The following is a 27,984-nucleotide window of genomic DNA, read 5'->3' as shown; positions in this document are numbered from 1 at the left end:
TAAGTATTTTATAAATTTTGATTTATGTGTTAAAAATTGTTGCATCAAACCATGAAACGTATACAGAATACGCCAGAACTCGCGCCCCAGAAAAAAATGCCAAGTAAGGTCAGATACCAGGAACATGGAAAAAATGTTTATCTATAAAAATTTTGAAGTTATGAGAGTTTAAATCTTGCACTTTGACTCTATTTGTTTCTGTTGAAAAAATAATTTTCCAAGTTTTTTTGCTACAGGCTATTAGAAGAGGATACAAGGAAGCATCCTAAATTGTAACACTGTTCAATGATTTTTATGGCATTTATTAGTAAAATTTTTGTACCTTTACTAAATAGGTAATCATAAAAAAAACATTTACAAGATGATCACTATCATTAAATAGGCATAAAAAATGTCAAATGTTAAAAAATAAATGTCAATTTTTTACAGATAGAATTTTCTAAAATTTTTTCCATGTTCCTTGAAAAAAATTAAAAAACAAAATCCGTAAATTGTGTAAAAATTTTTACAAAGTTAAATTTAAAAATTTTTTAAATAAAAATGTCCTCTACCTCAGCCCAGGCATTTCAAAAAGTCCAAAATGACTTTTTTGCAATTCTGCTCTACTTAATTTGCGTAAAAATCTCTGAAAATGTGCCTCTGGTGGATTTACCTAATTCAGATTTGTTTAATAAGATTGGTTTTTATAGATATTGATTTCTGATGTGTATAAATTAAAAATTTTCTAAGAAATCCTAAGGAACGTTTAATAACGTCAATAAATTGAAATAAACTTTGTTTTCTCGAAATGTGTATTTTAATTTTTAATTGGGCTCCACAATTCTAATTTTATGACAGTGGCGGTTTTATTCAGCCGGTTTGCCCAACTTTAAAAAACAAATTATCCTAATTATAGCCACCCTTTATCCATAAAGTTCATGAACGGAGCACACACATCACTACTCCTTCAAATGTTGTTTGTTTTTAATGAAAGTAATGAATGACAAGTGAAACCGAGTCTTATCCGGAAGATGCGTGTTTTTCTTTGTGATTTCGATGTAAATAAAGGCTTGCAATAGTTTTTCAGTTTCTCATGGTAAATGTCAATGTCAGTGATGTAATTAGGGCCCGTTTCGGCCGTCGAGGTGCACGGAGAGCCCCGCGACCTGAAATCGATAAGCAGTTCGCGCGGCTGGGTTCAGTTGCCGCTTTCAAGGACAAGGCCAGCACTCAGAGCGATCGCGGCCGAGGCAGCGCACCTCGAGCTCATTCGCTCGCAGCTCCGCGTCCGTCGTGTCAGTGTACGCGACAGTGTAACCACCCGAAAGTCCGTAATAACGCAAATTCACCCCGTCGGGGGAGAAGTGCATGTGCCAGACGGCAGACCGTGGGGCGTCTAGGGTGCAGCGCTTGCGCGCCCCAAGCACTTAGCCAACTGCATTCAATTTCACTTTCATTCGACCCGCGAACTCTTTGGTGGCTCCTCGTGGTGATGCCGGTGTAACGGGGGTGACCATGCAGACCGCCACCATCGTGTTCAAGTCCGACGTGAAGGACTTTCGCCCGATTGTGTCCTCCACCACGTCCAGCATGCGGCCGCCGCCGCCGCCGCCACCCAAGCCCAAGACGCAGGAAGAGCCCTCCAGCTCCATACCGGACCTGGGTGAGTCACGCCGCCCCCGAGGGTGTTCCACCATGCGCCTATTTATCACTTATCATTGGATAACTGTCGCGATGACAAAATATAACAAACCTGACCGTGACAATTATTTTTATGACCGGCAAGGCCTCTCTTATCTGAAGGTAAATTTCATTAAATAATCATTGACTCCTAACTGGACGCGCCGAACTTACATCTCATTGAAAAAACAACCATCATATTAAGGTTACTCCACATGACACAGTTAGATCAAAGTTACGGAAGCGATTTTAAGGGCAACCTCCGCAAATATCATTTAATTACAAACTTGTATTTATAGATAGATGGCCTACAACAAATTTAAACAAAGCCTTGGCGTCTTCTCCAACAAATTATATCAAATTTCATACTCGAGTTTTACTTTCCTTTATTTTGTTTATTTATTAATTAATTAACAAAAATAAATATGTTTCACCTCATTATTACCGTACCTGACGGTAACCACGAGAAGGTAACAAGCCATAAAATGAAAATTATCACGCGACATTACCGTTTCTAACTAATTATTAATTGCATTCTTTGTTTTTAATTGTTATGTTATAATTGCTTAGTCTACCAATTTTGCACCTGCGTATTCTGCGTTGCCTAACTTTCAGCAACTATTGTGCGATTTTTATTTCTCCCAAGTACAATTTAATTTAATTCGGAGATTAAATCAGTGAGGGGTGAAACTGAAGTGGAGATATGCCTTCAAGATAAAGTAGGGGAGGGTGGTGGAATTTTCTTTGGATTTTTTTAACCAAACAATTTATTTACACATTAATTATCAATTTATCTTATCTCAAGTCTGTATCATCAGACTGAGTGACATTGCGAACCCCTAATCCACTTACAATTCGAAATAACAAAACGTTTTTTATATGAGTAAATAATTTATTTATACTAAAGTGGAATTCAGAAAGTTCAAGGATCGCCAGTCCTATTTCCTATTCTAGGTGGGGATAAAAATAACGTTTGCATAAAGTTTACTATTTTGGGAACGGAACTACCAATATTCAAAACTTTTCGAAAAGAAAGTGTTTAATTTTGTTAGTAATTTTACATTATAATAAAATTGAAAGTGTGACTGAATACCATCTGATTTATCCGTTTTTAAAAAAATATATAGGAACAAAATTACAAATACAGGGTGATTTTAGTGGTTGTGCAGAAATTTTAAGAAATGCTAATAGAGGACAACAGGTACGAAAATAACTCATTTTACTTATTCCGAATGTTTATATTTTCTGAGATATAGAGGGTTTTACTCATCGAATAATTTTCTCCTTTGGCGCGTAACTTCATCAACAAAAATTGTAAACAAATATGATCTTTGAGCTTAGTTCTAAAATCTACTTTATTGTTTTAACAGAAAAATGTACGTATCCCCACATTAAAAATAATTATAAAGAAGTCAATTTTTTTCCAAGATAACACCGAATATCATTTTATTACCTTAAAAGTCACTGACTATTACCAATGTAAAAGTACTCAAAAGCTGCAAACTTCGTATTGCATACTGCATTTTTTGACGAATTTTTCGACAGTAAAATATAGGTTATATCCTCTCAGAAAGTATTAGACAAATTGACTTTTTTTAGACCTGTACTATCAACTATCACCTCGTAAAATTTTTGCATAATTATTAAAATTACCCTGTAGGTATAGATATAAAATGAACATTAGAAAGTAACACTTATTATCTCAATTGCATTCTGAAAGACATGAGTAGAAGTCACTGACAAAACCTTTTTTTGTATACGCTTCCAAAAATAGCTATTTTACGGACTTATTTGAGTCATTTTCAGGCTCAAAGTAGCCATTTTTGGTACTAGTACTTGTTACAAAAAAAGACAATCTGGTTACTATGGTGATTAAAATTCGACGCTCAATATTTTAGAGAAATTTTTTCTCGGATGCCATTAATCATAAAAAAAGAGGTGTGAATGTGTTTTTGGCAGCCTTAATAAAAAATGATGTTTCTTACACATACGTAAAACGTTTTTGCGGATTCATTTCCTATTCTGGACGAGGCAAAGCCGAGCAACGATTTGTCCGCAAAAACTGTAGGTATTTTAAGTATTTGTAACAAAATTATTTACAAAAGTTTTGATTTGCCATAGAAATTTGCGTTACTCGATGGTTTTTTTAATTGATTTTTTGATATAATTAGAATTTTGTTCACACAAATCGTGTGTCTAGACAACTCGTCCTTTTTGTTGTTTGTGCTGCGATAAATTCAAAACAACTTGCACCGATGTCGTTTTTTCGTTTGTTTTTCCAACGCGAGGGCTGAAAATCTGTTTTTCCGAAACGGAAAGTGCTCGTAGCGCTTGTGTAAGAAAGAAAGAGGCGACATCTTGACGGATGTAGAGTGGCCGAGCTCTAAATTTGATCTCGTCGTTGCCACATCGGGGTGAACTCGTGCCATTAACCTTGGCCCAGCGGCGGGCAAGTCTTAGGGATGTGTCCCTTGTCGTCTCGCTCTCTCCTTAAACCGCTTCATCTCGCGTTAATTTTTTTACGTTTGGGTTTGGCACAAGTGCAAATGCTGCCAGACATTAGATGGGGTGAGGTGTGAGCGAGACACGACCGAATCGAACAACCCCGACAATGCAGAGGCGGAATGCAAGCGCGCGCGGGGCGAGGCTAAATGAGGTCAGGGACCTGGCGTCGAATGCTCTGCTACCCTTCGTATAACTCGTCTGAAACCTTTACATAGAGATTTCTGAGCACATGCCCCCATTAACCGATCGCTGCCGGTGCCACTGAACTCGCCTTCTTTTCACTCACTTTCAATTATTTGAGGGAAATGGCGGCGGCGGTGACGAGGTTTTCGGTATCGGGAGGAATGAGTGCATCGGTGCGTCGGATCGATGCGAGACAGTAACCCGATTTATGAGTCACTCTGTAACTTGTTTCTTCCAACAAGTGTATCATCGATGCAGCCTTGACTCTTCCATTATCATGAGTACAGTCTTTACACTGCTGAACGGAATTCGGCTTCATTCATTCTAGAAACTGCAAATAAGTCTCATAATATTCCATAATGGATCGTTATTTGAGGCATAGACCGCGTAATACCAATAAACCCATAAATCAGAATTTCAAAAGCAGGCAACGAAAGTGTAAGACTTTAATTTATTCAAAATATTATTAGGACTCTATTGTGGACGAATTACCTTTTAACGTCTACACAAATTACACCAATAACATCTTTTGAATTTAAGTAAAGTTAATAGGAGTTGTAAAGTAATAAAATTATTATCTATTGTGTTTTTAAACGACCTTACCCCACTATTTTCACAATATTTTTAGGGTCGAAAATTGCCTAAAAATAAGAGTTTTCTTGCTATAATGTGAGAGATGAGACGAAGATGTGAAAAATTTACCAGACCTTTTTTTTTCAGAAAAACACTCCCAAATTGGGAAATTAGATCAATTTTTTGTAAAGGACCTCCAATATTTATGTGGTTACTACAATTTTTTGTACTTTTTACACATTATGCATAAATCGGATATATTTAAAATAAAAAAAATGACTTAAGTGGGTGAATAGGAGTTTAGGAATTGTTTTAAAAATATGTAATATGGAAAATGTGGGCAATGTTCATGTTTTAAGGACCACCCACTATTAATTTCTGATTTTCAAAATTACATGCATACAAATTCAACAGTTCAGTCGAACAAATCTTAGATGGAAGAGCGCAAAAGTCTGCTTGAATTTCAAATACATATTACAAAAAGGTGTTCTTTTTAAGCAAAACGTACTAACATGCACATTTCAAACGTCTTCAAGACGAATAGGAAAAAACATTTTAACATTATTTGACAACTTCTAGCAAATTAAATTATTTCTTTTAATTTAAAACTTGTGCTTTTTTATAACTTATATTCACTATTTTGTTTCGTTGTTACGACAAAAATCACAGTTGTTGTTCTTATCAATAACACAATTCTTCTAAAAACTCTTTGTCTAGCAAAAAATCTTGATAGATATGCTTCTGGACTACGCTGTGTAAATAGTAATGTTTCAAATAATGTATTCTTTGTTGTTGAACTGTTGACATTTATTTCGATTAAGAGTTACGTAGCGGTTCATTTCTTTTTCTTATTATCAGTAATTCGAAAATGGTGTTAGACATATTTAGCGTCCCGGTAAATATTTACGCTGTTTTCGTAACAGTAAAAATGAAATAGAAAACGGGTGCAAGTGTTTTGTTTGTCTTTTCCGCCATTTCCGCTGAATTTAACAAGTTTACTCTCGATTCTGCATTGCGTAAAAAACCGTCGAATTTTCTGGGCGATGTAACGTCTGATTTTCGCCGCCTCCGCCCCCTCATTCCGTTCTATTATTTCTCTTGACTACCCTTACCTGTCTGGGGTGTTCCTCCCCATCCGTAGTGTTGGTATAAGAGTCGACGGCCGGTGCATAACCGTCTGGATGCCACCAGTGGGGTGTTGTCATGGAGACTACAACCCCGTCCGTCCATTTCGACCCCCGACGCGTTGCATTTTGCAATCGATAGATTAATGAAATTTTATGTGTGTATGCAATAATCGGGGGCGTTTCCTTTTCTAAAAAAAAATGAAAAAAAAACATGGAAATGTAATATTTTTATATTTGACGTTTGGTGGATGATTGTCGGGATTTAAAGGTTTAGGGTGAACTCGTAAATGTACCCCGAATGCTCCATCTTTCGTCAAATGTGAAAACTAGAGCGGTTCATGCGCATTTTCCCCGTGGAAGCAATCGATGAAGCCTGCACTTGGCCTTCAAAAGTCGCGGGGAGGTAGCACGTGGTCGCTGAGGGTTTTCACCCCGATTTTCCCGGGAAATCCGGTCCCAACGCCTACTATCTAATTTTTTTCTCTTTTGATTAATTGCGTTACGCATCTTTTTCGGAGAGAATTTCGCTGTAATGTTTTTCATTTTAACGATCACCTGTTTGATGACTTGAGTCTAAGACCAGATTCTAATGATAGTGAGATCGTTAGAATCGGTCTGTTGGAGATGGTTTACTAGCTTTATTATCGCTTTCTTCTGCCGAAAAGCGAAAGTGGATATCGGTGTTTTTTTCTTATGTTACATCCACTGGTATCTCTATTATAGGCTTCTGGAATAAGGTATCGGTGTCGTTAACCTCTCAATGGCCTGTAGCAGTTCTATTAATTCATTATTTTTCACTGTCACTTTTATCGCGTGATACAATCGAAATGTTTCGTCTCTTTTCGACACGTTGGAAGTCGGTATATGTCGGTCGCGCCACTTTCAGTAGATTACATCGGCCTAGTTTTGGAACTCGGTTCAAGAAACTCTAACCGGGTCCGAGGTAAAACTATGACGTTTGACTTTCTCATGGACATGGCGTGCCTTTTAAGGCGTTTTACAATAAATAAAACAAAAACTTTTGGCAAAAATGATGACTTAAATGATTTAGGAAGGCAAAAACCCAACGCCACTGGGAGGATTCTATTGATAAATAAACAGAAGAAACCTTGAGATGATAAGGCTATATCTGTAACGATAAGAGCAGCAACACGATTGTATCTCGGGTCGATGACCACCAATGATTTAACCTCAAAAATTGAGGTCATTATATTTTTGTAATAAAGAGTATGATGGAAACTGAACTGACACACATGTCGAACGCTGAACCTTTCCTTTCGTTTTCACCCTTATTTGAAAATTTCTGTTTACTCCATCGTGAGCCGAGCTATTTTAGCACGGTGTTGCGTCAGCTTTCTTATTTTTCCGATGCTTACGCAACAGGATTTTCAAAATGTTGTGGATGAATCACATTTTCCCTAAGTGGTTGACTCAGTCAGTGGGAATTTAGGGGATGATACATCCCTGTGGGGTATTTTTAATGACGAGTTGTTTTATTGAACCGCCAGTTGTGATAGGAAATTAATCAGACGAAAAATTATAGCACCAAATGAAAACAAAAAAAAACTATTGCTAGATGAATACAAGTAAAATAGAAATAGACCACAACAATAATTTAAATCTTAATAAGAAAGAGAGAGTGAATGCGTGTGAAACTTGCAATTTCACATTCTAACGTTCGGTTTTACTTTGGCTAAAATCATGAAAGTTGAACAAACGATTAAAACATTATTAACAATTATGAATGGGAAATTTAACTTTTTTGGCGAATGTTTTTGTGTAGATGCTATGTAGATAAATATAATTTGTTGTTGCTGCTATAATGTTCTAGAAAATAATAATGTTGCCCAACCGATGCATTTTGTGTTTACAACAAACATATTTTACCTACAATAAACACAATATTTTTCTAACTATTCAAGTCGATTGTAGTCATAAAAAAGTATTTGGTACCTGATAGTTCGATTAAAATTGATCAAAGTGCTATTTGCACAAATTGCTATCGGTCAGAACACTGCTTTATCTTCGATTTTTGCTCGTTCCAACTTGAAATATAGGGACTTTTTTAATAGCACTGTGTATAAAAAACACGTCAAATGCAAAATAAATACAATTTAAAACCCAACAAGAATGTACTTAGTATAGCTACATTGCTGCATATACAAATAAATAAAACTCTCTGTATAAAATTTGCCATCTTCTCACTGGTGTCTAAATAAATTTTGTTGTTTTAAAACAAAGAAAATAATCAAATTCTAGCTCAATTAGGAACATTACTCCTAATATTACTCTAAGTAAAATTGATTATTATTAGTTCTATCAGAAAGTAGCTTGAATTATCACATCAGTTAAGGTTTTTCTAGTTTAATCAAAATTTTTCCCTAATGTTGTAAAATTGTAAAAAAAATGTTGTGTTTTTTTAAAAACAGACCATGGAAAGAAGAGTTGTTTTGAGGGGTGCTAAGATTGCCAAAAATTTTTGTATTCTAACAAGGTACAGAAGTTTATCATTCATCAGAGTAGAATCGGGGATAAAGTTTTGTTGTTTTAAAATTTGATTAAGCAAATTGTTATCGTATAAGATTTGACTGAAAATAAAATAAACATTTGGTTTATTTTTACATAATATTTATATTCACAAGACGAAGTTTGTGCTACTTTAAAAAATATGAAAATTTGTATTTTTTTAATTTTATTTTTTAATTCAATAAATAAAGTAGTGAGACTTATATGTGTATAAAAAGCCCAAACAGATATGTATTTAAAATTTTTAAATTACTATCAAGACGTTGACACTACTATTTAACAAAATGCTTGTAGTGGATTTAATTTTATTTGGAGTTATTTGTTTGAAACTTTCTGAGAGTTAGTAGCAAAAAAGTCGTTCTGTTGTGGGATTATATGATAATTTATTATTGACGGATTCTTTCAAAGTTTTACGTAACACATTAAACAGTGAAGTGACACAAAAATACCGATTTCTTTGTCATGTAACTTCTTTGCATCACAGATGAGCCTTTGGCTAGAACTTAAAAAACTGTTCCTATCGTTCGCCCTAAAAAAACGTGGAAAAACCGTGTAAAGGCGAAAGTTTGTTACAATTTGCGATTCTTTTCTTGTACCAAAACCAGGAGAAGAACATAACCGGTGAGTTGACAACAGAGAGTGCGCTGACCGGCGTCAGCAGGCGAAATCAGTTAGTGGGTCAACACCAGCAAGAAGTTCTGGCTGGCGCTCACAGAAACACTCTCGCTATTCAGTTGCGCGAAGTCAGCAGCGTCGCGAGAGCTTTTCCAGTTCGCTAAAATTTTCAATCATCAAAATTGAGTAAAGATAGTGTCCGTTCGAGAAAAAAAAAACGTGTGGCTATGCAAAAGTGATTTGGCAAAAATGACCGTCAACGACTTCAAAGAGACCACTTGTGCCACAGCGGGCCAAGAAGACATGGACTCCGATCCCATCATCCAGCCCCCACAGGCCGCCGACAGCGAGAATCTCTTGGGCCGGGTCCTGGCAGGTAATTAGAATCGCCATTTGACATTTCAGCGTCGTAACTAACCTATCTTTATCGATATAATTAGCTGTGATAGATGCGTTTGCCAAAATTGTCCCGGTGGTAATGTTGCACTTTTCCCTGTTGCGGTAGTCTCGTCGCAGGGTGCGTTTTGGTCGTTTCATTTTCACTTTTCGGTCGGTATCTAGGGCAACGGCACCCCACTTCGAGACTAGTTCATTGCCCCTCGGCCTTCCACTCGTCGTCCGTTCTCTGTCTTTCGCTGGTGGCGTCCTTGTCTCGAGCACTCACTTTTAATTCCACAAACAGCCCGAGGTTTAAAGATCCGTGTCAGCGATTCGAGCCTCGGCGCCGGGGGCCGCCGTCGACGGGTGAACCCGTTGCCTCCATACGGGAGGATATCGAGGTCGACGGCGCCCTGTGACGAGGCTAGTTCGTTCACCTTTCTACGTCGGTCGCTCGAATCTGGGGCAAGATGAAATTAAACTAGAGGTTGAATGCGAAAACAGCACATGTGCCTAGGTTTAACCAATGAACGTTGCGTTTCATCTCCCTCCCCGCCTACCAAATGCTAACCTCGAATATGAGAGTTCAACGCTCCACGCCGCTAAATAGGTTACCTGAACCCCAACCCAACAAAACACTTTTCCAAACGCTGTGTTATGCACTCGGAAAGTACGCAATGTGTGTCAGGTTTCGCAATTTCGTAAATTCAAGACGATGGCTCGATATTTTAAAGAAATTACAAATTGGAGACTGAAAGTGAAACGATTTGAACGAAAATTCGACGGGGAGTGCTGGGATGCGTACCAAATGGTTCTTGAAACTTTCTCCACACTTTTACTTGTTAGATGCTCCACTTGATACAACAAACGCATCACTTTCCATCACTTTCGACTCGACGAAACAAAGCACTATTAACACTAACCCCCTTTTAACAATTAATTTGTTGGAAAATCAGGCAACAATAAGTATTTCATAACTACATTTAGGTAGTATGGAGTAGCTCGACAATTTGTCGGAGTGGAATAATAATTTTTTCTTACGACCCTAATTTCAAAACGGAAAGTGGCCAATTATCTCCCAGGGAGGTAATAATTTTACCTTCTCTATAGAAACGGAAAAATATGCTGTTAGATTTAATGGCGAAACTGGGATATCAACAGAAATTATTACTTTTTAAATTTTTCCTGAGGGATTATAAGAAAAATTATATGTATTAGACTGAAGGACAAGTCGGACAAAAATAGGGCACAAGTTTTGAACAGTAACTTCCACTTGTGATACCTTTCACAGTACATTAATTTTATTGTACATTATTATTAGTGTTACGTCAAAAATCGCGTCTTATAGTCACTCTGTATATTTACAACCTAAACAAATTTGAACTTGCAGAAACTTATCATGTTATCATGAGTCTGTAGGCTTGTCACTTATAAATCTTCATTTCATTAAATACAGTTTTACTTTTGTACTCATATTATGTGACCAGAACCATGCAGTGGAAACCCCAAAAACCCCCCCAAAAATATTCCAATAACTTGATTTTTTTTTCAAAATTGGTTTCTAGGATGTCACTGCTATACGGTAAGAATTCTGAAACATATCAAGTGCATTTAATCCTCTATCTCTATGTTATAATTTTTTTCACTAAAATATTTATTTTTGCGCCAGCTCTAAGATTTAGGAACCTGTAAAATTTGTAAAAATAGGTTATTTTTATTCTGTAAAAGATGTTCAAATCTTTATTTCGTGGCAATGAAGAATACGTTGAACAAATTTTGTGAACAATCGATCAAAATGTTAAGAGAATGGGCATTTTTTTATTCAGCGGTATCCATACTTTTAGCAACTCTATTTTCAGTGTTTTGCTATATTTTGTCAGATTCACCTTACCTAAATAATCATTTAAAAAACAATTGGTGTTTATTATGTCTGTTATTCTGTGTAGGTAGAAGCATTTTTTTTTTGTTCTAATTCAGTCAGTGTATAAATAAATAGTGATCTGTCAATTAAAAAGGTTGTAATAAGCAAACAAGTAGTTACATTGTTTAGCTTTTTTAAATCAGGAAATATTTTCCATATGCTAGCCGATGTAGGTCATTGAATCTGATTTTTTATCTAATGTAATTTGTGCATCCTGGCGCTTAGCGCTTATTGATTGTCGTAAACAGTATACAAGGGGAACAATATAAGTATAAAACCAAGCGTTTTTTATTCAGTTTTAAAAACTTGATTGATGAATGAAAAAATACAACCTATGATTTATTAAACGTTTACATTTACTTATTTCCGACATGATAGGGAGGCCTTTTGAAATGATTTTTGGCGATTCTGTAACAATTACGAGTATGTTAAAAATTATTAAATAAATAGGGACAATGTTTGGCATTTTAGGTCACAAGAGGTCAGGCTTGGTCTACAGAGTTGAGTCCTTTATTTTTATTTTATTTTAGTAGTTTACAGATTATAAACAAGACACTTTGATAAATTGCTATTTTCTTGCTGCTCTAAAACTATAACTAAATTTTAGGCAAATTATAATGAATGATTTAATGATATCAGTCCTGTAAACTATTTAAAGTTATTCTTAAAAAAAATGAGGTTTTACTTTCGTTGTGTAAATTTCTACTGGGAGAAAGCGTCTGTAAAAAGCACATGTCATAATTGTCGATTTTTGTGTCAAGTTTGGTCTATTTTCGTTTGATAAACAGTCTTTTTGTTGAAAGATGTTCGTGCAAGTGCTCCATGGTCTCTTCGAGCGGCAATATATTTGTATAAATGTGTATATACGTTGTTGGTGACCTCAAAAACAAGAAGGCAATGCCCTAGTCTCGGTCGTGGAACGGGTTGACCTCGATAAAAGCGGCATTCGCGATCTTTCTGAGCACCCGCGGTGAGATTACATCGTCGACCCCGAGTGTATAAGGGATCAATGAACTAGTCTCGTATGGGGTACACGATGACCTGAATTTCGTACCGTAAGACCTCTCGTAGGCGCAAAACGTGAAACTTGGAAACGAACGAGGCTAGATTCGCCTGTCCCACATTATTGTAATGTAGTCAAGGTGAATGGCCATCGTCACCCCGAAAAAACGATCATGTAATTTTTCCAACATGGGGAAAACGCACCAAGACTGGTTTATAATAAGATACTCGAAAAAGTGAAAGTTTTGGGAGAAAGTCCGGTCGTAAAAGATGGTCGAACACTCTCACTATCGACTCGACTGACTGCATTGCATTACTTTCGATGCACGCCGATGATATAATGCTCGCTTTTGATTTTTCGGGATAAGGGGGCAAATGGCGAAACGCGCGCGCTGCTAATTATGTGATTTTATTTTGCAATTTGGCCAAAACTAAGCGTGTCAGGTGTCGAAATAATTTTTCAAATTGAAAAAGAAATATTGTGAAAAGGTGAAAGTTGGTGACTCGGCCGTTTGAGTTTTTTCCGGGCGTTTTTGTCGAAAGATGAGGGTCGGTCGTTCACCACGATACCAATATAGGTCATTTAGTTCTTTCGTTTATGCAATTGAATGATTTATTGAAAAACCTTGTATCTAGCTCGGTCGTTGGCATTAACTACTAACCGTTCAATGATTGCCTCGCTTGTTCCAATAGTGAGCATCAAAAATGAGTTCATTTTGCAAAAAATAGCACTAGATTTTGCCTTCTGACGTAACAAATCGAGAGTGCTCCACTGCGACCCCAATACTCACAGTTCTATGACCTGCATAGCGGTCAAATCAGCTTTATATAGAGTGGTCACTAAGTTTGCGAACAATTTCTCTTCTGATTGTATGAGGTGAAAAAAAACAGATCACGGTAGAGCGTTAACCTCTGGTAAATTAGGCAATTCATTATCTGGTCATATTCTACTCTCTCACTCTCTTACCACTTACTTTACTTGTCTCTCTCACGAACAAAAATTCAAACACACGAGAGAAATTAGTCGCGCTACCTGCTCAAATCTTTGATATGCATGCAAATATTTCGTACGAAGGTGAGTGGATATTTAACGCAAGTCCTAATATTGAGTCCGGTCGTTGACCAAATGATGAAAGTGGGACGCCACAATAGCACCAAGGCCTTCGATGGTTTATTACTTCGTTAGAGGTTAAGTCATATTTACAAACACCCCTTTTTACACATTTTGTTTAATAAACAAGACGTTCCGTAGTAATAATAGCATCAAGTGGGGAGTACAAATAATTTTATTGTTTGTTGAACTTGCCAGGACTACTGGATTACGTGACGAGCAAAATAACTGTTCGATTGTTTCGTCCATGTGAATGATATTTTAATTCGGAAAAAGACACATCACCGCCAGGAACAAAACAAATGGCTTTAGCAAACCATTAATAATAGTTACCGTGACGTAGGATTGTACAATGACGGCCATTAACGTCATACCGAAATCACGTGGTCACGTTGGTCTCAACGCGATTCCGAAAATATCCTATTTTTAATTTAATCACCCACACTATTTCGCAAATGTTTACCATGAATCGCAATTCGCAAAATAAATAATAGGATTTTTTTTGGGTAAATATGCAAGAGATAAAGCGTGTCTTTGACACGTTTTTGGGTCATTAGCCCCGCGTCCTATCAGATCGAGATAATCAAGGAGTCATTTTTTCTCTCCAAATATAACACCTCAGAGATAAGGCCTTTCAGTGTCCGAATCCTCCAAACACACGTGAACGCGACGACCACATTCCACAGGTGTAAATCGGGCTTGCGCGCGTCCCGACGCCCACGTTACCAGACTAACAACCCCGGCGCGACCGCTCCTTTCGACTCAGTCCACCTCTGTAAGCAACCCGCGTTGCAAGCAACCCCCAGAAGACGACATGACGAACAAACCGCCAAAAATTCAAGTGTTTCCACCAGGTCAGACGAATTAATTTTTTTCAATATTTTTGCGATTTTTTATTTCTATTATTCGAATTGGTTGTAAGTTGATTAGAGTTTGTTTGTTTCGTGGTTTATCGGTCATCGACGCCTCGGATCACGACCGTGACACTGAAACTGTTTTCGAATTGGCATGGTGAATGCGTCGGTTGCCATCTAGCGGACGCGGACGGTAACCAGAGGTACAGCGCTCTTGCCGAAAGGTGGCGCACGCGAGTTTTTTTTATTGTGGGATTTTATTGGCGAAAATTAAAAAGGGGCGTTTTTTTAACGATTCATATGTCACAAATGCTATTCCCTGTCATTCGAAACAAACATGTGTTTCATTCATCTCTTTGATGTAATTGCGTCAATTCTTGGGAGAGTTTTGGTTTAATTACATTTGGGGATAGTATAAAAATATAATTTTCATGATTGGAAAATAATACGAGACCTAAGAAAGTTTTATTGATCGAAATAAGATTTCTGATACATACATAGATTTGCATAAAATGTTTTAAATAGAAGTTGTGAAATTATTGCGCTAATATGTTTTTATTGTAGTAGTCAACTTCAACCATAAAGTATTTTTCCAATGAATAAGGTTTACGTCTTTATTTTTTTGAAAAAAGAATAAATAGGTATAATGTGTTTTCCAAAATTTTGCAAAATAAAATAAACTAAAAATAAAAAAGGATAGTGTAAAATGACCGTTGGTTTTAATAGCTAATAGCGAAAACATATATTTTATCGATTTATTAAAACTAAAATTGAGAAATTATGAGGTCCAAGAAAAATAAATACCTATTAAGTTAAAAAGAGGCTTTATTTAAGGTCATAACATTATTTTAAAGTTAAAGAGTAAATATTTTTTAATTGATCTGAAAACTATTAGGTAACTATTGTGCTCCGATTTTCTCATACGACTAATTTTTTCCATCATTTCATCGTCTTCTTTTCTTCTAAATATTGTCAGGTTTGTAAAAAAAGTTATTGAAAAATGTCAGAAACACTCGTCTCGCAGAATATGCTACAAGGTTGCCAACCTTACCGTTCACCGAGTGGACAGGTATCAATGAACTCTATACTTTTGTTGTGGAACAATGACAATTTTGACTTTTGTTTTCCATAACCAACTTTACGCGAAATTAAAACAATGGATAACTAGAAGAAATTGAAATTTTGTATAAATCAACAGAGTGTTTACACTTAATTAATAAAAAGTGTTTTTTAATCAGTTACATATGAAATTATAATGATTCATTAATATTTATCTTATTCTTAAAATTGTATCTCATAATGAAATTCGAATTAGTACTAAACTATCTAAATTTCACATAGTTTTAGTACATTATATTTTGCTATCACATATTGCAAAACATTCATTTAATTGAAAATATGTGATTGAATAATAATAATTTGTCATTTGATACTTTATATTAATATTAATATATTAATTTCAACAAAACTTGTTATAAAAGGAAAGATTTTAATAAAACATACACATAGATGATTAATTTTAATAAGAAGAAAAGTGTTTTGAAATTACATATTAGATGGGTATTTATCAATGGGTGTGATAATTTAGTTATTTGTTGGTATTTTTGTGGCGCTGGAGTTATTGAACTTTATTGAATAATATGGTCAAACGGTTACAGAAGAGATGACACACTGCTTAATGCGAAATTTAAAGAGGTTACTCGAGGTTCGTAACCGCGAATGGGGTCGAACTCGCCGTCTATTTTATAGTGTGACTAACCTCGATTGCACGTCGCACTATCATCTAACAATAAATAGTTGTTGTGATAATGCTGCAAAAGCAACAAAAACAATAACAATAATAAACGTTGTGCTGATCCAACGCGAAAGTTTTTTTTTATGAATTAAACAAATTGATACACGTCGAATTAAAATGTTACATATTTAGCGAAAGGTAGAGTCACCTCGATCGTCGTGTGGTGGCATGAAATAGTAAAGTAAATAGTGGCTAACTAAACAGGCAGTGGGTTAGTGACCCGCTAAGAGGGCACTGGCTCTGCTCAATTGCCACGCGCACCATTACGCAACTCGTTCTCGTTGCTTTTTGTTATTTGCATGTATGCACACGGAGTCGATGGTCATTGCACCATCTCTTGGATTTTTTTAAGATGGCGTCGCGGTGCTTCGAGAAGGGAAAAATGGACGAGTTGCAGTCGCGAGTTCATCGCTCGCCAGGTCGTTGCATCCATGGCATAGACACACACACATACATACATACATACACACAATGGCGGAGCAGATCGCGCCAGATTGCCACTGGAGGTAAACCTAACGGTGCACGAGTTCGATGGACGCACGCCGCAAATGGCAAGTGCATTTACCCTTGCAGATGGTGGTCAAGACAATCCGATGCGGGCTAGCGTTGATCCAGATCGCGCAAAAAGGGTTGCTGAACTGGAACTCCTACGTTGCGTGCATTGCTGATTGAATTTTTCCAAGAAGGTTGCTAGTTGGGGGTGCAACACACCAATAATGACCCACAAATCACGAGCTTTTCGTTCCGGTGTCTTCCAGCGTGAAAATTTAGCGGCTAACAAAGAATTGTCACGGTGGCAGTGAAGTGTCGATGCCCTTTTGCCATTATTGTAGCAATGGTACTCGGCCACGAAATCTTGTTTTCAAGGCGAATACACGGTGGGCGCTCGGTGACCAAGAAGAAGCCATCGTCCAGTTCAATGTCAGTCGGTGGTGCTTTTTTTCCTGGGTCGCCGACTGACCGTGGCCCAAGAGCATCAGCGATGACGAAATACTTTTGTGCTTTGTGGGCCATTCCATTTTTGTTTCTTTCTCTCTCGATTTGATGCGAATTTTTCCGGTCATGACGACGATGACTGCTAAGCAGAACAACTCACTTTTCTGATTGCCATGTTTCTGTACCAGTGGGGTAAGTGACTCTGGATGACCTCGGAAAGACGCGAATATTCTCGAACAAAGTCGCGAACGCGTTTTGCTATAGGTCAGTGGCCCGGAGCAACCTCTTGCTTAAGAACCAACAGGCCATCGAGGAGAATAGAATGGCGGACTCATCCTCGCCCAAAAATCAATTTTTTCATCAAAAATCACGAACGACACCAAACTAATACATATTTATAGTCGAGGCACGTCATAATCGAAAATACAAGAGGTTGTTAACACCTGTGTGGGGCCTTGAACGCCTGATTTAAAAGCATTTTGGTCATTTTGATCGTTGCCAAGGTTAGACGCACACAGGAAAGATTTGTGTTCGATGCACCCTGAAGTAGTTTAGTGACCTTCCCCACCCGTCGTCAACATTCTTAAACTCGATGGCCATCGCAAATATAATTGCCATAAAAACCATTCGTAACCCTTTTCAACGTCACAAACTCTTAATATTTATTTATTTATGACGCGTTTATTGGACCGAAAAGTATACTTTCACGAAAAGTCAGTCGGCTCGTAATAAACTAATAAAAATCCAAAGTCCCTTCCATTATTGGCCCTAATCGTGAGCGGCATGGCACTTTGGCTATTTCCACGAAGTACTAAATATTTGGGGCCATGATCGCATAAACACATTAATCATCTCGATTAGCACCGACAGCGTGGATGTCGTCAGAATGCTTATTTGCAATTTAAATGATCCTTGCGCGATTTACGGGCATTTTCGGGTTTTCGAGTCCCTTGGCGTTTGTTGCCTTTGGGCGTCCGAAATCGCGTCCAAGTGAAAGGATTCTATCAGTTTCGATGAGGCGCGCGAGAGTGAGCGCGAACTAGTATGATCGTTGTTCTGAGCACGGCCTTGGCCGCCGAGCTGCACGCTTGTCTGGGTAATTCAGTCAAGGTTCAGGCCATTGAACTTCCTTCCTCGACCGTGAGCCCCTCCATCTCGAAGAGGTGGTGCTTCGGTGCTGCGTCCGACCAATCGCCGAACACCTGGTGAACGTCGATTGGTCGGCGTCGGCATTGTTGTCAGTGACCTCCAACTTCAAAATACGATGAACCCGCAAGTTCGCGGCTACGTTGCTGCTAAAACGTCCGTTCCCCCGTTTCTTTGGTCGAGAATCGCCCGTCGCCCTTCAGGTAGTACGGACAATATTTACTATACGCAGGAGTCGACGAGGCCCAGTCGGTACCGGGACTTTCACTCTCACCAGTTCTTAGGCAGCTCTTGCAGCTGATGCACCTTCTTGTACGCGAGTGTGATTTTTTCAATTGTTTAACGTGCTGATGTGGCTGTGCTTTTGGTTTTATACTGTGTGACTCTAAACTGAACCAATATGATTTTATCACCGGATAGCAGTGGACAATTGCCGGAATCTACCACGGATAATAATAATACCATGACGAACCATCGTGAACCCGCTCTTAATTTAGGTACTTTCGCAAAATTTCATACTTTCATTGCATAACGACGATGCAGTCGATGTGTTATATCTCCTACTTTCACCTTTCTCTCGCACTCACTCGTCGTCATACGTAATATCATGTTGCGACACGAGGAGCGTCGAGAGAGAAAGTCCTTGCTTTCATCGAAACTAAATTTTTATTTTTATTTACAGAATTCGATGGCACCACTGTTTTGTGCCGTGTATGTGGCGACAAAGCCTCCGGATTCCACTACGGAGTCCACTCCTGCGAAGGATGCAAGGTAAGGATTGAGGAAAAACCTACAAATCAAAGAAAAGGACTCGGTATAATTCCGCGACAATTATCCTTGACAGCAACAAGGAAATAACCTCGGCCAAAAATTCACAAACATCGTGCAAATATTTATTCGACCACACATTTCACCCCCAACCGACCCTTCTTTGTATTGTTACCTGGGCTTTTGTGGCGCAAAAAGAAGGTTGAAGGTCGGTTGTTGTAATGTCAATGTCCGGTGCACGCGCATTCTTGGATCGTTATAAACGCGGCACGAACGAGGGGGACGGGGACTGACTGCTTGCTTTTAAGTAGGCGATCGACCTTCGCCGCCACCGCAAACCGAAAAAATCAAGGTCCTAATTATCCGAAGCTATAATTTCGCCGAAAAAATCTTAGTACGTTTCCATTCGACACGATCGCACCTCTTCTTCCGCTCCGCCTCATAGAGGTTTGATGAACTTGGTTGACAGTTCAAGGTTGGACGGTTTCAACCCGCTCAACACCTGCGCTTTTACTTTCTTCTTCCACACGTTTCGGTGGCGAAAAAAAGAACGCTTCCGCGACCTAAACAGCAGATGTGGAGGCCTTTTTTACCTGAATTGCGGCGGCGGCAGATTTTTTAACCCTTTTTTTGTGATATGGCGAAATTGAGGTCCGTAATGGAAGGGTTTTTTTTTTTTTCGATATCCGGGGCTTTGTTTGAGACCCTTCGAAGCAGTTGGTCGATGGAATCCATTTTTGATGGAAAATAATTCTGCTGCTTTGAGGTGGCAAATAGTTGAATGACCGCCGGATTTGAAAAGAACGCAACCTGGCGCTCTCTCGCGGAATTATAGACTTCGATAACGGGACCTGGTGGTTTCGCACAAGAGGTAGTTGCCCGATCCATTCACATAAACATAGCTTGATAACAAATAAAAATATTATGATGTTTTACATTGTATAATCCTGACGTTAATTACGGGAAACAGTCGTTATCAAGGCGTAAAATAAATAAATTGGAGCATTTTTATCAGTTTCGGAAGTTATTGTAACCGAAACTTCTAGAAAACGAGATTTTTCCAGTCGCCAATAAAAAATCGAGGTTAACGCCAGTTCGTCCCAAATAGTGAACTCCGATGCATCCATAATATCATACGTAACATTTAGGGCCGTTGAACTCGCTCCACCAGGTCTGCGACGCATGCGCCACAACGTCACCGTTATCGCGCGTTCGCCGACTCTGATGCAACTTCCCTCTTCTGCCCCGCTAATTGTTGTAAAGTACGACAACCTAGATTCGCGAACGTTGACCTGTTAGTGAGAGATGTAATTGTAAATATAGTATACCACTGACGAGGGAGGATTCGACGAAATTTTTTTGAGCTGCTCCACCTTTCTCTCCGAGAAACGATAACACCGATCATAATACCGTAAATGTTTCGATATTACGATGACGAATAGGAAATTTTGAGGGATTTTTCAGCCTAGTTTCGAGTTCAATGCACCCGAGTGACCTTATATCGTGGGTGATGACTGATTTTTAATGCCGGCTCGGAGTCACTGACCACTACAATATTTTTCGACCTGAGCTTTGTCATACTGCGCCCGGAATAAGGTTATCGCCGCCGGATAATGCGCGACGGAAATGAGGAATAACACAAGAATTCATAATCAAATTAAAGCAATTTTTGGAATTTATTTAATAATAGTAAATATGGGGCGAAAGCAACAATAATATAGAACAATTATTATTTAAATTTTTTGATATATTTGGTGAATTTCTCAATTAATATTTCTATATATTTTTTTTAAAGAATGTAACAATTTCTAAATTTTAAGGTAATTAACAATGAACTGAAAATATGGAAAATAATTCCTAGAATCTTTGAGGGGGGGGTCTGGTTTACGTTTTTTTTTTCGGTTCTTTTGCGTGTGGATTTTATTTTGTTTATTGCAAATAAATATTTTGTAAAAAGCTTTAGCAGTGAAGTAGAGAAAAAAAGCAAATAAATATTTTTGAAATTGAACATCAATTAATAAGTAAACTGAAAAATGGTTAAATGGTTTTCTTTCTGGATAAATGATAATAAATTAACAATTAAGATTTTTTAAATCACCGGCAAAAATTGAAAACTTCAAAATTTGTAATTACTTATTTGATACATTGATAAAGTTTGAATCTGGGACTTGTTCTACCAAAGTTTTTTACAACTTTGCACTTTGCGTTTTACACTAAATAAATTGCGAATTGCAAAATTAATGTGTTCTACCAATCTTTTTATTCATTTTTGCAAATTTTAGTAAAACATTTTTTTTTACATTTGCTTTTTTGCATATGTAGAATTGGCTGGATCAAATATTTTTGGAGAATTCCTTCTCGAGTTATTTGATTCATTTTTTTATCCTCGACTAAGCAAACGTACTTGAAAAATAGGTTATTTTGAAAGTAATGTTCTTGCATAAAATATCATTTAGTTTGGTGTTTTTTTAAAGTAACTGTTTGTTTATTTTCAGTTTGTTTATTTTTTAGTTCATCTTTTGTGAAATATATTTATTTGATCTTAGTAAAGGAATTGTAAGAAAGGGTGTCAATTGAGATTTGTTAAAGTTTAAATGTGTTTATTTTCTCGTAAGCCAGGTTCCCTCTTCAAAAAAAAGAAGTGGATGTTTTTGCGATTTTGGGGGTAAATAAGGGGTGTTGGGGGTTGCGTCGGAGGTGATTGTCCTCGGGTCGATGGAGTCTTTGTCCGCGGCTGGATGATGGGTTCGTGGCCGTCGGTTCGTTGACTTGGAATTGTAACGTTACATGTTGTTGAGGTAGCGCATGAAGCGGGCCGTCCCCGCGGTGACGTAACAGTGATAGTGTGTGACGTCAGCGAAATATTCTCGAAAGCCATATTTGGGCCATCGTCGCCGTGGTGTAGGTAAAAAGTCTTTGACCGGAGCCAGTCGGTTCAATGAACGGCCCGGAGTCGAAATTCTCAGTAAAAATGATCCGGGGCGGGTGTCAATTAGCACACGGGCTCGAAAATCGTCGTATCGTTTCGAATGAAAAAAACAATCACTCGAGAAAAATTTGTTTGTTGCGATTTATTCTAGTGAACTCTTTAGCGCGCGAGGCCACCGACACCGGTGACGAAAGATTCGGCGTCGGTCTCGCTCACACCCGTTGAACGCTCGCTGGCGAAGAGGGAGAAGGCGAACTCTCACTTTCACGCGGTGAACTGGCCTCGCGAACACTTCGGCGGGTGAACAACCGGCAACTGGGTCAGCTGGTTAAGTGTGGCGAACTCTCGGGCTTTGGGCTCAGTGCTCCGTAGAATTTCGTGTCGCGTGGATCGGTGACTCTGTGCACCCCTTCGAAACAATAATAATAATAAACAATGGTGGCCGACTGACATGGCTGTGTTGAATTGTTATACCGAGTCCTTCGCATCCAAAACACCCCAAAGTTCCGATAAAATCACTAAGAAACGGTTGCAGGGATTCTTCCGACGCAGCATCCAGCAGAAGATCCAGTATAGGCCGTGCACGAAGAACCAGCAGTGTTCCATCTTACGCATCAACAGGAACCGCTGCCAGTACTGCAGGCTGAAAAAGTGCATCGCCGTTGGGATGAGTCGGGACGGTAAGTTTTGCATTACGTCCGTATATAGGTCATCCAGGTCTCGGGGTGAACGACCCGAACCGTTCGCGAATTTGTAACAGCAGCGCCACGAGAAAGTTCACAGCTCCGCTCTGCAAAAGGTGAACGACCCAACACCTCAAACGCGGTTGACAGTATCGACCCCTGCGGTTATTATTTTTTGAAAGTTACTGCCCGTTACTGAGATATTGCAACAATTACACAATTCAGCATCCATGTTAAGGCTATTCACAAACGTGCTGCCCTACCACTTTTACTCCATTCAACCATCCGATTTTGCACAACTACACTTTTGCGAAATTACACTAGGGGGAAAAGTTTAATCAAATTTTAGATGAAAATTAACCGAAATTAACTAACCGTGGATGTCATCGTCTTTGCTACTTGTTTACTTCCTATGACGTGCGATAGAAAGTTTTCGATTTCGTAAGAATTATTAGAAATTGCTAATGGCTTTTTGCTGGGAGAAATTTATTTGCGGAGAGTGCGAACATTGACTTCGGTGCAACTCTCGTTTTTCTCCCAGCATCGACGTAACAAAAACTGGAACTTGCAAAATTTCATGCAAAATTTCACAAACATTAGAATCAACACAAACATAAAAACACTTTTCACCTAATTTATTATTGCGACAACAATACCCAAAAACGAATTACGTGGTTTATCTGTAGCAAACTGTGCTTTTACCATTTTTTCCCATTTACTACTACTAAAGATTATTCAAATTTTAACCCAAAAAATAACTATTCTACAACTTCGCTGTTATAGTAAAATGCAGTTTTAAGTAACCCTTTAAATATTAATAAAATATTAATCATGAAAAATTATGGAAAAATTTTAGAGAAGTCAGTTTATTTCTACATAAGGTTTGTACATACTTTATGAAAACACCTTTTTATTTAGACCTAATTTGATAGTGCTATAGTATTTAAGTTAAATTTATTTTAAGACATTGATTATATTATATTGATTTGAAATGAAAATAAGCAAACGAGGATCCATGAGTTCGAAGAATTGTAAAAACAGTCATAGTAAGATAAAAATGTACAAATTGCATAATACATACATATTGTTATGTATTATCATAATACCTAAAACAAAAGTCATTTGTTCATTTATGTTTCTGAATAAAAATATAGGTACTTATCCTTATGTTTTGGCTGACTTTCCTATTATTATTCTTCAAGTGAATTGGGTAAATTAGATAAATATTAATTAATGTAAACCGTTTTATTTCGTTATTTTGTTATCTAGAGATAGTAAATGATGTAGTAAATATGCCGGAAGTTTTAAAAAAGCATGCATGACATTTTAGATAAATAAGGAAAAATTTTTGGAGAAGAAGTCAGTTAGGCAACCATCAATACCCGCGTCGGTTTAGAATTTTCCCCGTTGTGTGGATTTTTTGTTCGCGGCGTGTGTATTGTTCGGTGTCGCCCTCTGGGTGAGGCGCCACGAACTAAACTTCGACGTCGTGCGACCTTGACTCTACGACGCTCGCGCGCAACGTGGAGCACCGCTACAGATTCGCGGCGCGCTCAAGTTCAAGGGTGATGGAGGGGAAGCCGTCGTAGTAGAGGGGCAACGACGAGAGGGGAGTCGCAACCGTGGGTGCCGTGCCGTTCCACGCCTGGCATTCGTTCGCGCCACGATTTCGTAGTATCTCATACGTGAAGGCGACACTCCTATCATATACGCGCAAAAATACGCTGGAAGTTGGGAATGCCAGCTCGAGCGACTAGCAGCCCGACGACAGGCTATCGTAGTGCACATGTGATGGGTGAAAGTGGTAATCAACGGTGCAAGATGGGTGAAGAGTTACCCATACTCAAGGGGATACTTAACGGAGTCGTCGAGTACCATAACGCACGTATGTGTCATGTCATCAAAGTAACATATTTTGCAAAATTTCGGATTTTTGGGCATTGTTGTGTGTTTTGTTGTCGGATACTTTCTTTTTACGATTGAGCTACAACACTTTCATCCTCGTGAAAGCAAATTTCTCTCGCGCGTTCTATTCGTAATAGAACTTTCTCCGGGGTAACGGCCGACAGATGTAGAGCAGCTGGCACGCGTCGGGCACCTGGTTCTTTTTTTTTATATTAATTTTATTCCTAAGGGTGTTTTGTGTTTATTTAACGGTGGTTGTTTTATTGCAGCTGTAAGATTTGGGCGCGTTCCGAAAAGGGAGAAAGCCCGGATTTTAGCAGCGATGCAGCAAAGTTCGAATTCGCGTTCTCTGGAGAAGGCGGTCGCCGCCGAACTTGAGGACGAGCAGCGTCTATTGGCGACCGTTGTCAGAGCGCACATTGACACATGCGACTTTACTCGAGAAAAAGTCGAGCCAATGTTGGCTCGGGCCAGAGAACAGCCCTCCTACACGGCATGTCCTCCGACACTGGTGAGTGTTTTGAAATTTTTTTCGTCTTTGTGTGAATGTGTTGTGTGCATTGCCAGACCGGGCGACCTTGCACGCAAGGGACAAGCGGAAACGTTCAAGGTTTTCCTGTCCCTCATCATCCCTCGTTTCCTTTCGATTTTGACCGGTGACGTTTTGTTCCAGGCGTGTCCGTTGAATCCAAATCCGCAGCCGTTGACCGGCCAGCAGGAGCTTTTACAAGACTTCTCGAAGAGGTTCTCGCCGGCAATTCGTGGCGTCGTCGAATTTGCGAAACGCATCCCAGGCTTCTCGCTGTTGGCTCAAGACGATCAAGTAACGTTATTGAAGGCCGGCGTTTTCGAAGTGTTGCTTGTGCGTCTCGCGTGCATGTTCGATACGCAGACTTCTAGTATGATCTGTTTAAATGGACAAGTGTTAAAACGTGACTCTATTCATAATAGTTCAAATGCTCGATTTTTGATGGACTCGATGTTTGACTTTGCCGAAAGAATGAACGCTTTGCGTCTATCAGACGCCGAAATTGGACTGTTTTGTTCGGTCGTTGTTATCGCACCAGACAGGCCCGGCTTGAGGAACACCGAACTCATCGAAAAAATGCAAAATAAGTTAAAAGCTGCATTACAAATGGTCGTCAATCAAAACCACCACGGCCAAACGCACATCATTGACGAACTCATGAAGAAAGTCCCAGATCTCCGTACTTTAAACACGTTACACTCTGAAAAGCTCCTAGCTTTCAAAATGACTGAACAACAACAAATGATGCAACAACAGCATCAACAATTATGGAATACACCGATGGAAGAAGAAAGTAGCAGTAAAAGTCCGACCGCTTCATCATGGTCGTCCTCTTCAGACGTAACAATGGATGAAGCTAAGAGCCCTCTCGGCTCAGTGTCAAGTACCGAGTCGATGTGCTCATCAGAAATCACCTCCTTGAATGATTACCATCAACTAGGGCAACATCATGTCAGTTCGAACGTAACCAACGCTCCTCTCTTGGCTGCGACTCTTTCCGGTGGTCTTTGCCCTCACCGGCATCGAGCCAACTCCGGCTCAACTTCTTCAGGTGACGACGAACTCGCAGCAACGTCACATCTAATCCACAACGGCCTCACGATAACCCCAGTCGCGAGACCCCATACTCACCCCAGATTCCGCAAATTGGACTCGCCGAGCGACTCCGGTATCGAATCAGGTACCGAAAAAGTCGACAAACACAGCGCTCCTACATCTCTATGTTCGAGTCCTCGATCCTCTATGGAAGAAAATCACATCGTCGAAGAAATGCCGGTGTTGAAACGCGTCCTCCAGGCTCCTCCACTCTACGACACGAATTTACTAATGGATGAAGCTTACAAACCCCATAAGAAATTCCGAGCGTTGCGTAATAAAGATTCAGCCGAGGCCGAACCAGCAATCGTCATGTCACCTCAGCCCCAGGTCCAGCAGCAGCAGCAGCAGCAACAGTCGTCATTGTCGAGCACCCACTCGACGTTGGCCAAGTCGCTAATGGAAGGGCCGAGGATGACGGCAGAGCAGATGAAAAGAACGGACATAATTCACAATTACATAATGAGGGACGAGCATCCGGTGGGAGCAGCGTCCCCGATGGTGACGGCTGCACCAACCTCGTGTCCTTACAAAGTCAACAACGGGCTGTTGCAACCAGCTTGGGCCACAAGTGTGATCACCACGACGGGGCGTCATCAGCAGCAATGCAGTTCGCCGCAAGAGTACAACAGAATGTACCTGCAGTCGCCGCACTCGACGTCGCCGGCGCCTCCCAGCTCACCGATGAAGATCGTGGAGTTGCAGGTTGATATCGCCGACTCGCAGCAGCCTCTCAACCTATCCAAAAAGTCGCCGTCCCCGTCGCCGAGACCGATGAAGGTTGTCACGTTGGAGGTTTAAAATTTCGTCCGTATCGAGACCGAGTTTAGTACAAAGTGGAGTGTGCGCCTTCCAGGTGAGGACTGTAAGCCACCTGATGGTAACAAGAGTGAAAGGTGCCACTTGATTGTATTACAAACCAAATAATTTATAATCGCACTAGCTATCTATTATCTGTCTCTGTATAATCGATGTGTTGTTGATGTGTGAACAGTTTTATGTTGTAGTTTAGGATGGTTGGGCCGAAGGGCCGATTCTCATGTTCTCATGTAATTACTTCCGCCATGGCCGAAGCAGCGCGCGATTTGTATATAGTGGACCAACCCCGGCGCGCTGCTCCGGCGACCTTTCTATTATATAAGATTTCAGATTTAAACAATCACTAATTTAATGGCTAATGTAAATGAATATTTATGAAATAAAAACATAGTTATGAAACTGGCATCAGCACCAATCCTATGATAGATTTATAATAATTACAATATCATTTTAAAAATAAAACCTAGTAATATCTATTATATGTATATGTGATAATTTTCTTGGTAGGACATAATTGTGCATAAGTTTCGTGTTATGTATCTCAGTTTGTAAAGAGACTCATCGTTATTTTGTAATCGTATCACGATCATCTTCACCACCATCATGCGTGTTGTAGTATCACCGCCATTCGCATCATTTCGACCGACTCCGGCAGATCGACTGAAGAAGATGACGACGCTCCTATTTCGTACTAACCACTAAAATCCGACGTCGCATCTTCTACTCAAAGTCTCCGGAATCGAGTTCGTTCGTTTGGACAAGTTAGTTCTGCCCTCAACCGCGATCCATCGATCAATGTTCATCTGATGATTGTCTATGTAATTTTGTAAATTGGTAGCTTGTTGAGGCTGTCAGAATAAACCATGTCTTGGTGATATTATCTGCTTGTTTCAATTCACAAAAATCCTTCCCCTCCAATTTGTCA

The 27,984-nt window shown here is 39.1% G+C and overlaps 1 protein-coding gene across 4 annotated transcripts; it reads left to right on the top strand.

Annotated features, from left to right (window-relative positions):
* Nucleotides 1–1,262: 1,262 nt before the first annotated feature.
* On the top strand, nucleotides 1,263–27,939 carry LOC123015808 (ecdysone-inducible protein E75). Of its 4 annotated transcripts, none has more exons than XM_044415784.1 (5): nucleotides 1,263–1,642; nucleotides 19,014–19,102; nucleotides 22,564–22,708; nucleotides 24,886–25,127; nucleotides 25,290–27,939. In XM_044415784.1, the coding sequence occupies exons 1-5, from the start codon at nucleotides 1,495–1,497 to the stop codon at nucleotides 27,039–27,041; spliced, it is 2,376 nt and encodes a 791-aa protein (XP_044271719.1). In that variant the 5' UTR covers nucleotides 1,263–1,494; the 3' UTR covers nucleotides 27,042–27,939. The 4 variants fall into 4 exon arrangements, with proteins under 4 accessions (XP_044271719.1, XP_044271720.1, XP_044271721.1 ...); XM_044415785.1 differs by lacking the exon at nucleotides 1,263–1,642 and adding an exon at nucleotides 9,260–9,564; XM_044415786.1 differs by lacking the exon at nucleotides 1,263–1,642 and adding an exon at nucleotides 18,503–18,828.
* Nucleotides 27,940–27,984: the final 45 nt, after the last annotated feature.

This window comes from Tribolium madens, unplaced genomic scaffold (genome assembly GCF_015345945.1).
Source record: "Tribolium madens isolate multiple individuals breed KSU strain unplaced genomic scaffold, Tmad_KSU_1.1 Scaffold_19;HRSCAF=116;Tcas5.2_LG9, whole genome shotgun sequence".
Classification (NCBI taxonomy): Eukaryota; Metazoa; Arthropoda; class Insecta; order Coleoptera; family Tenebrionidae; genus Tribolium; species Tribolium madens.
This window is presented reverse-complemented; position numbering and strand designations above follow the sequence as displayed.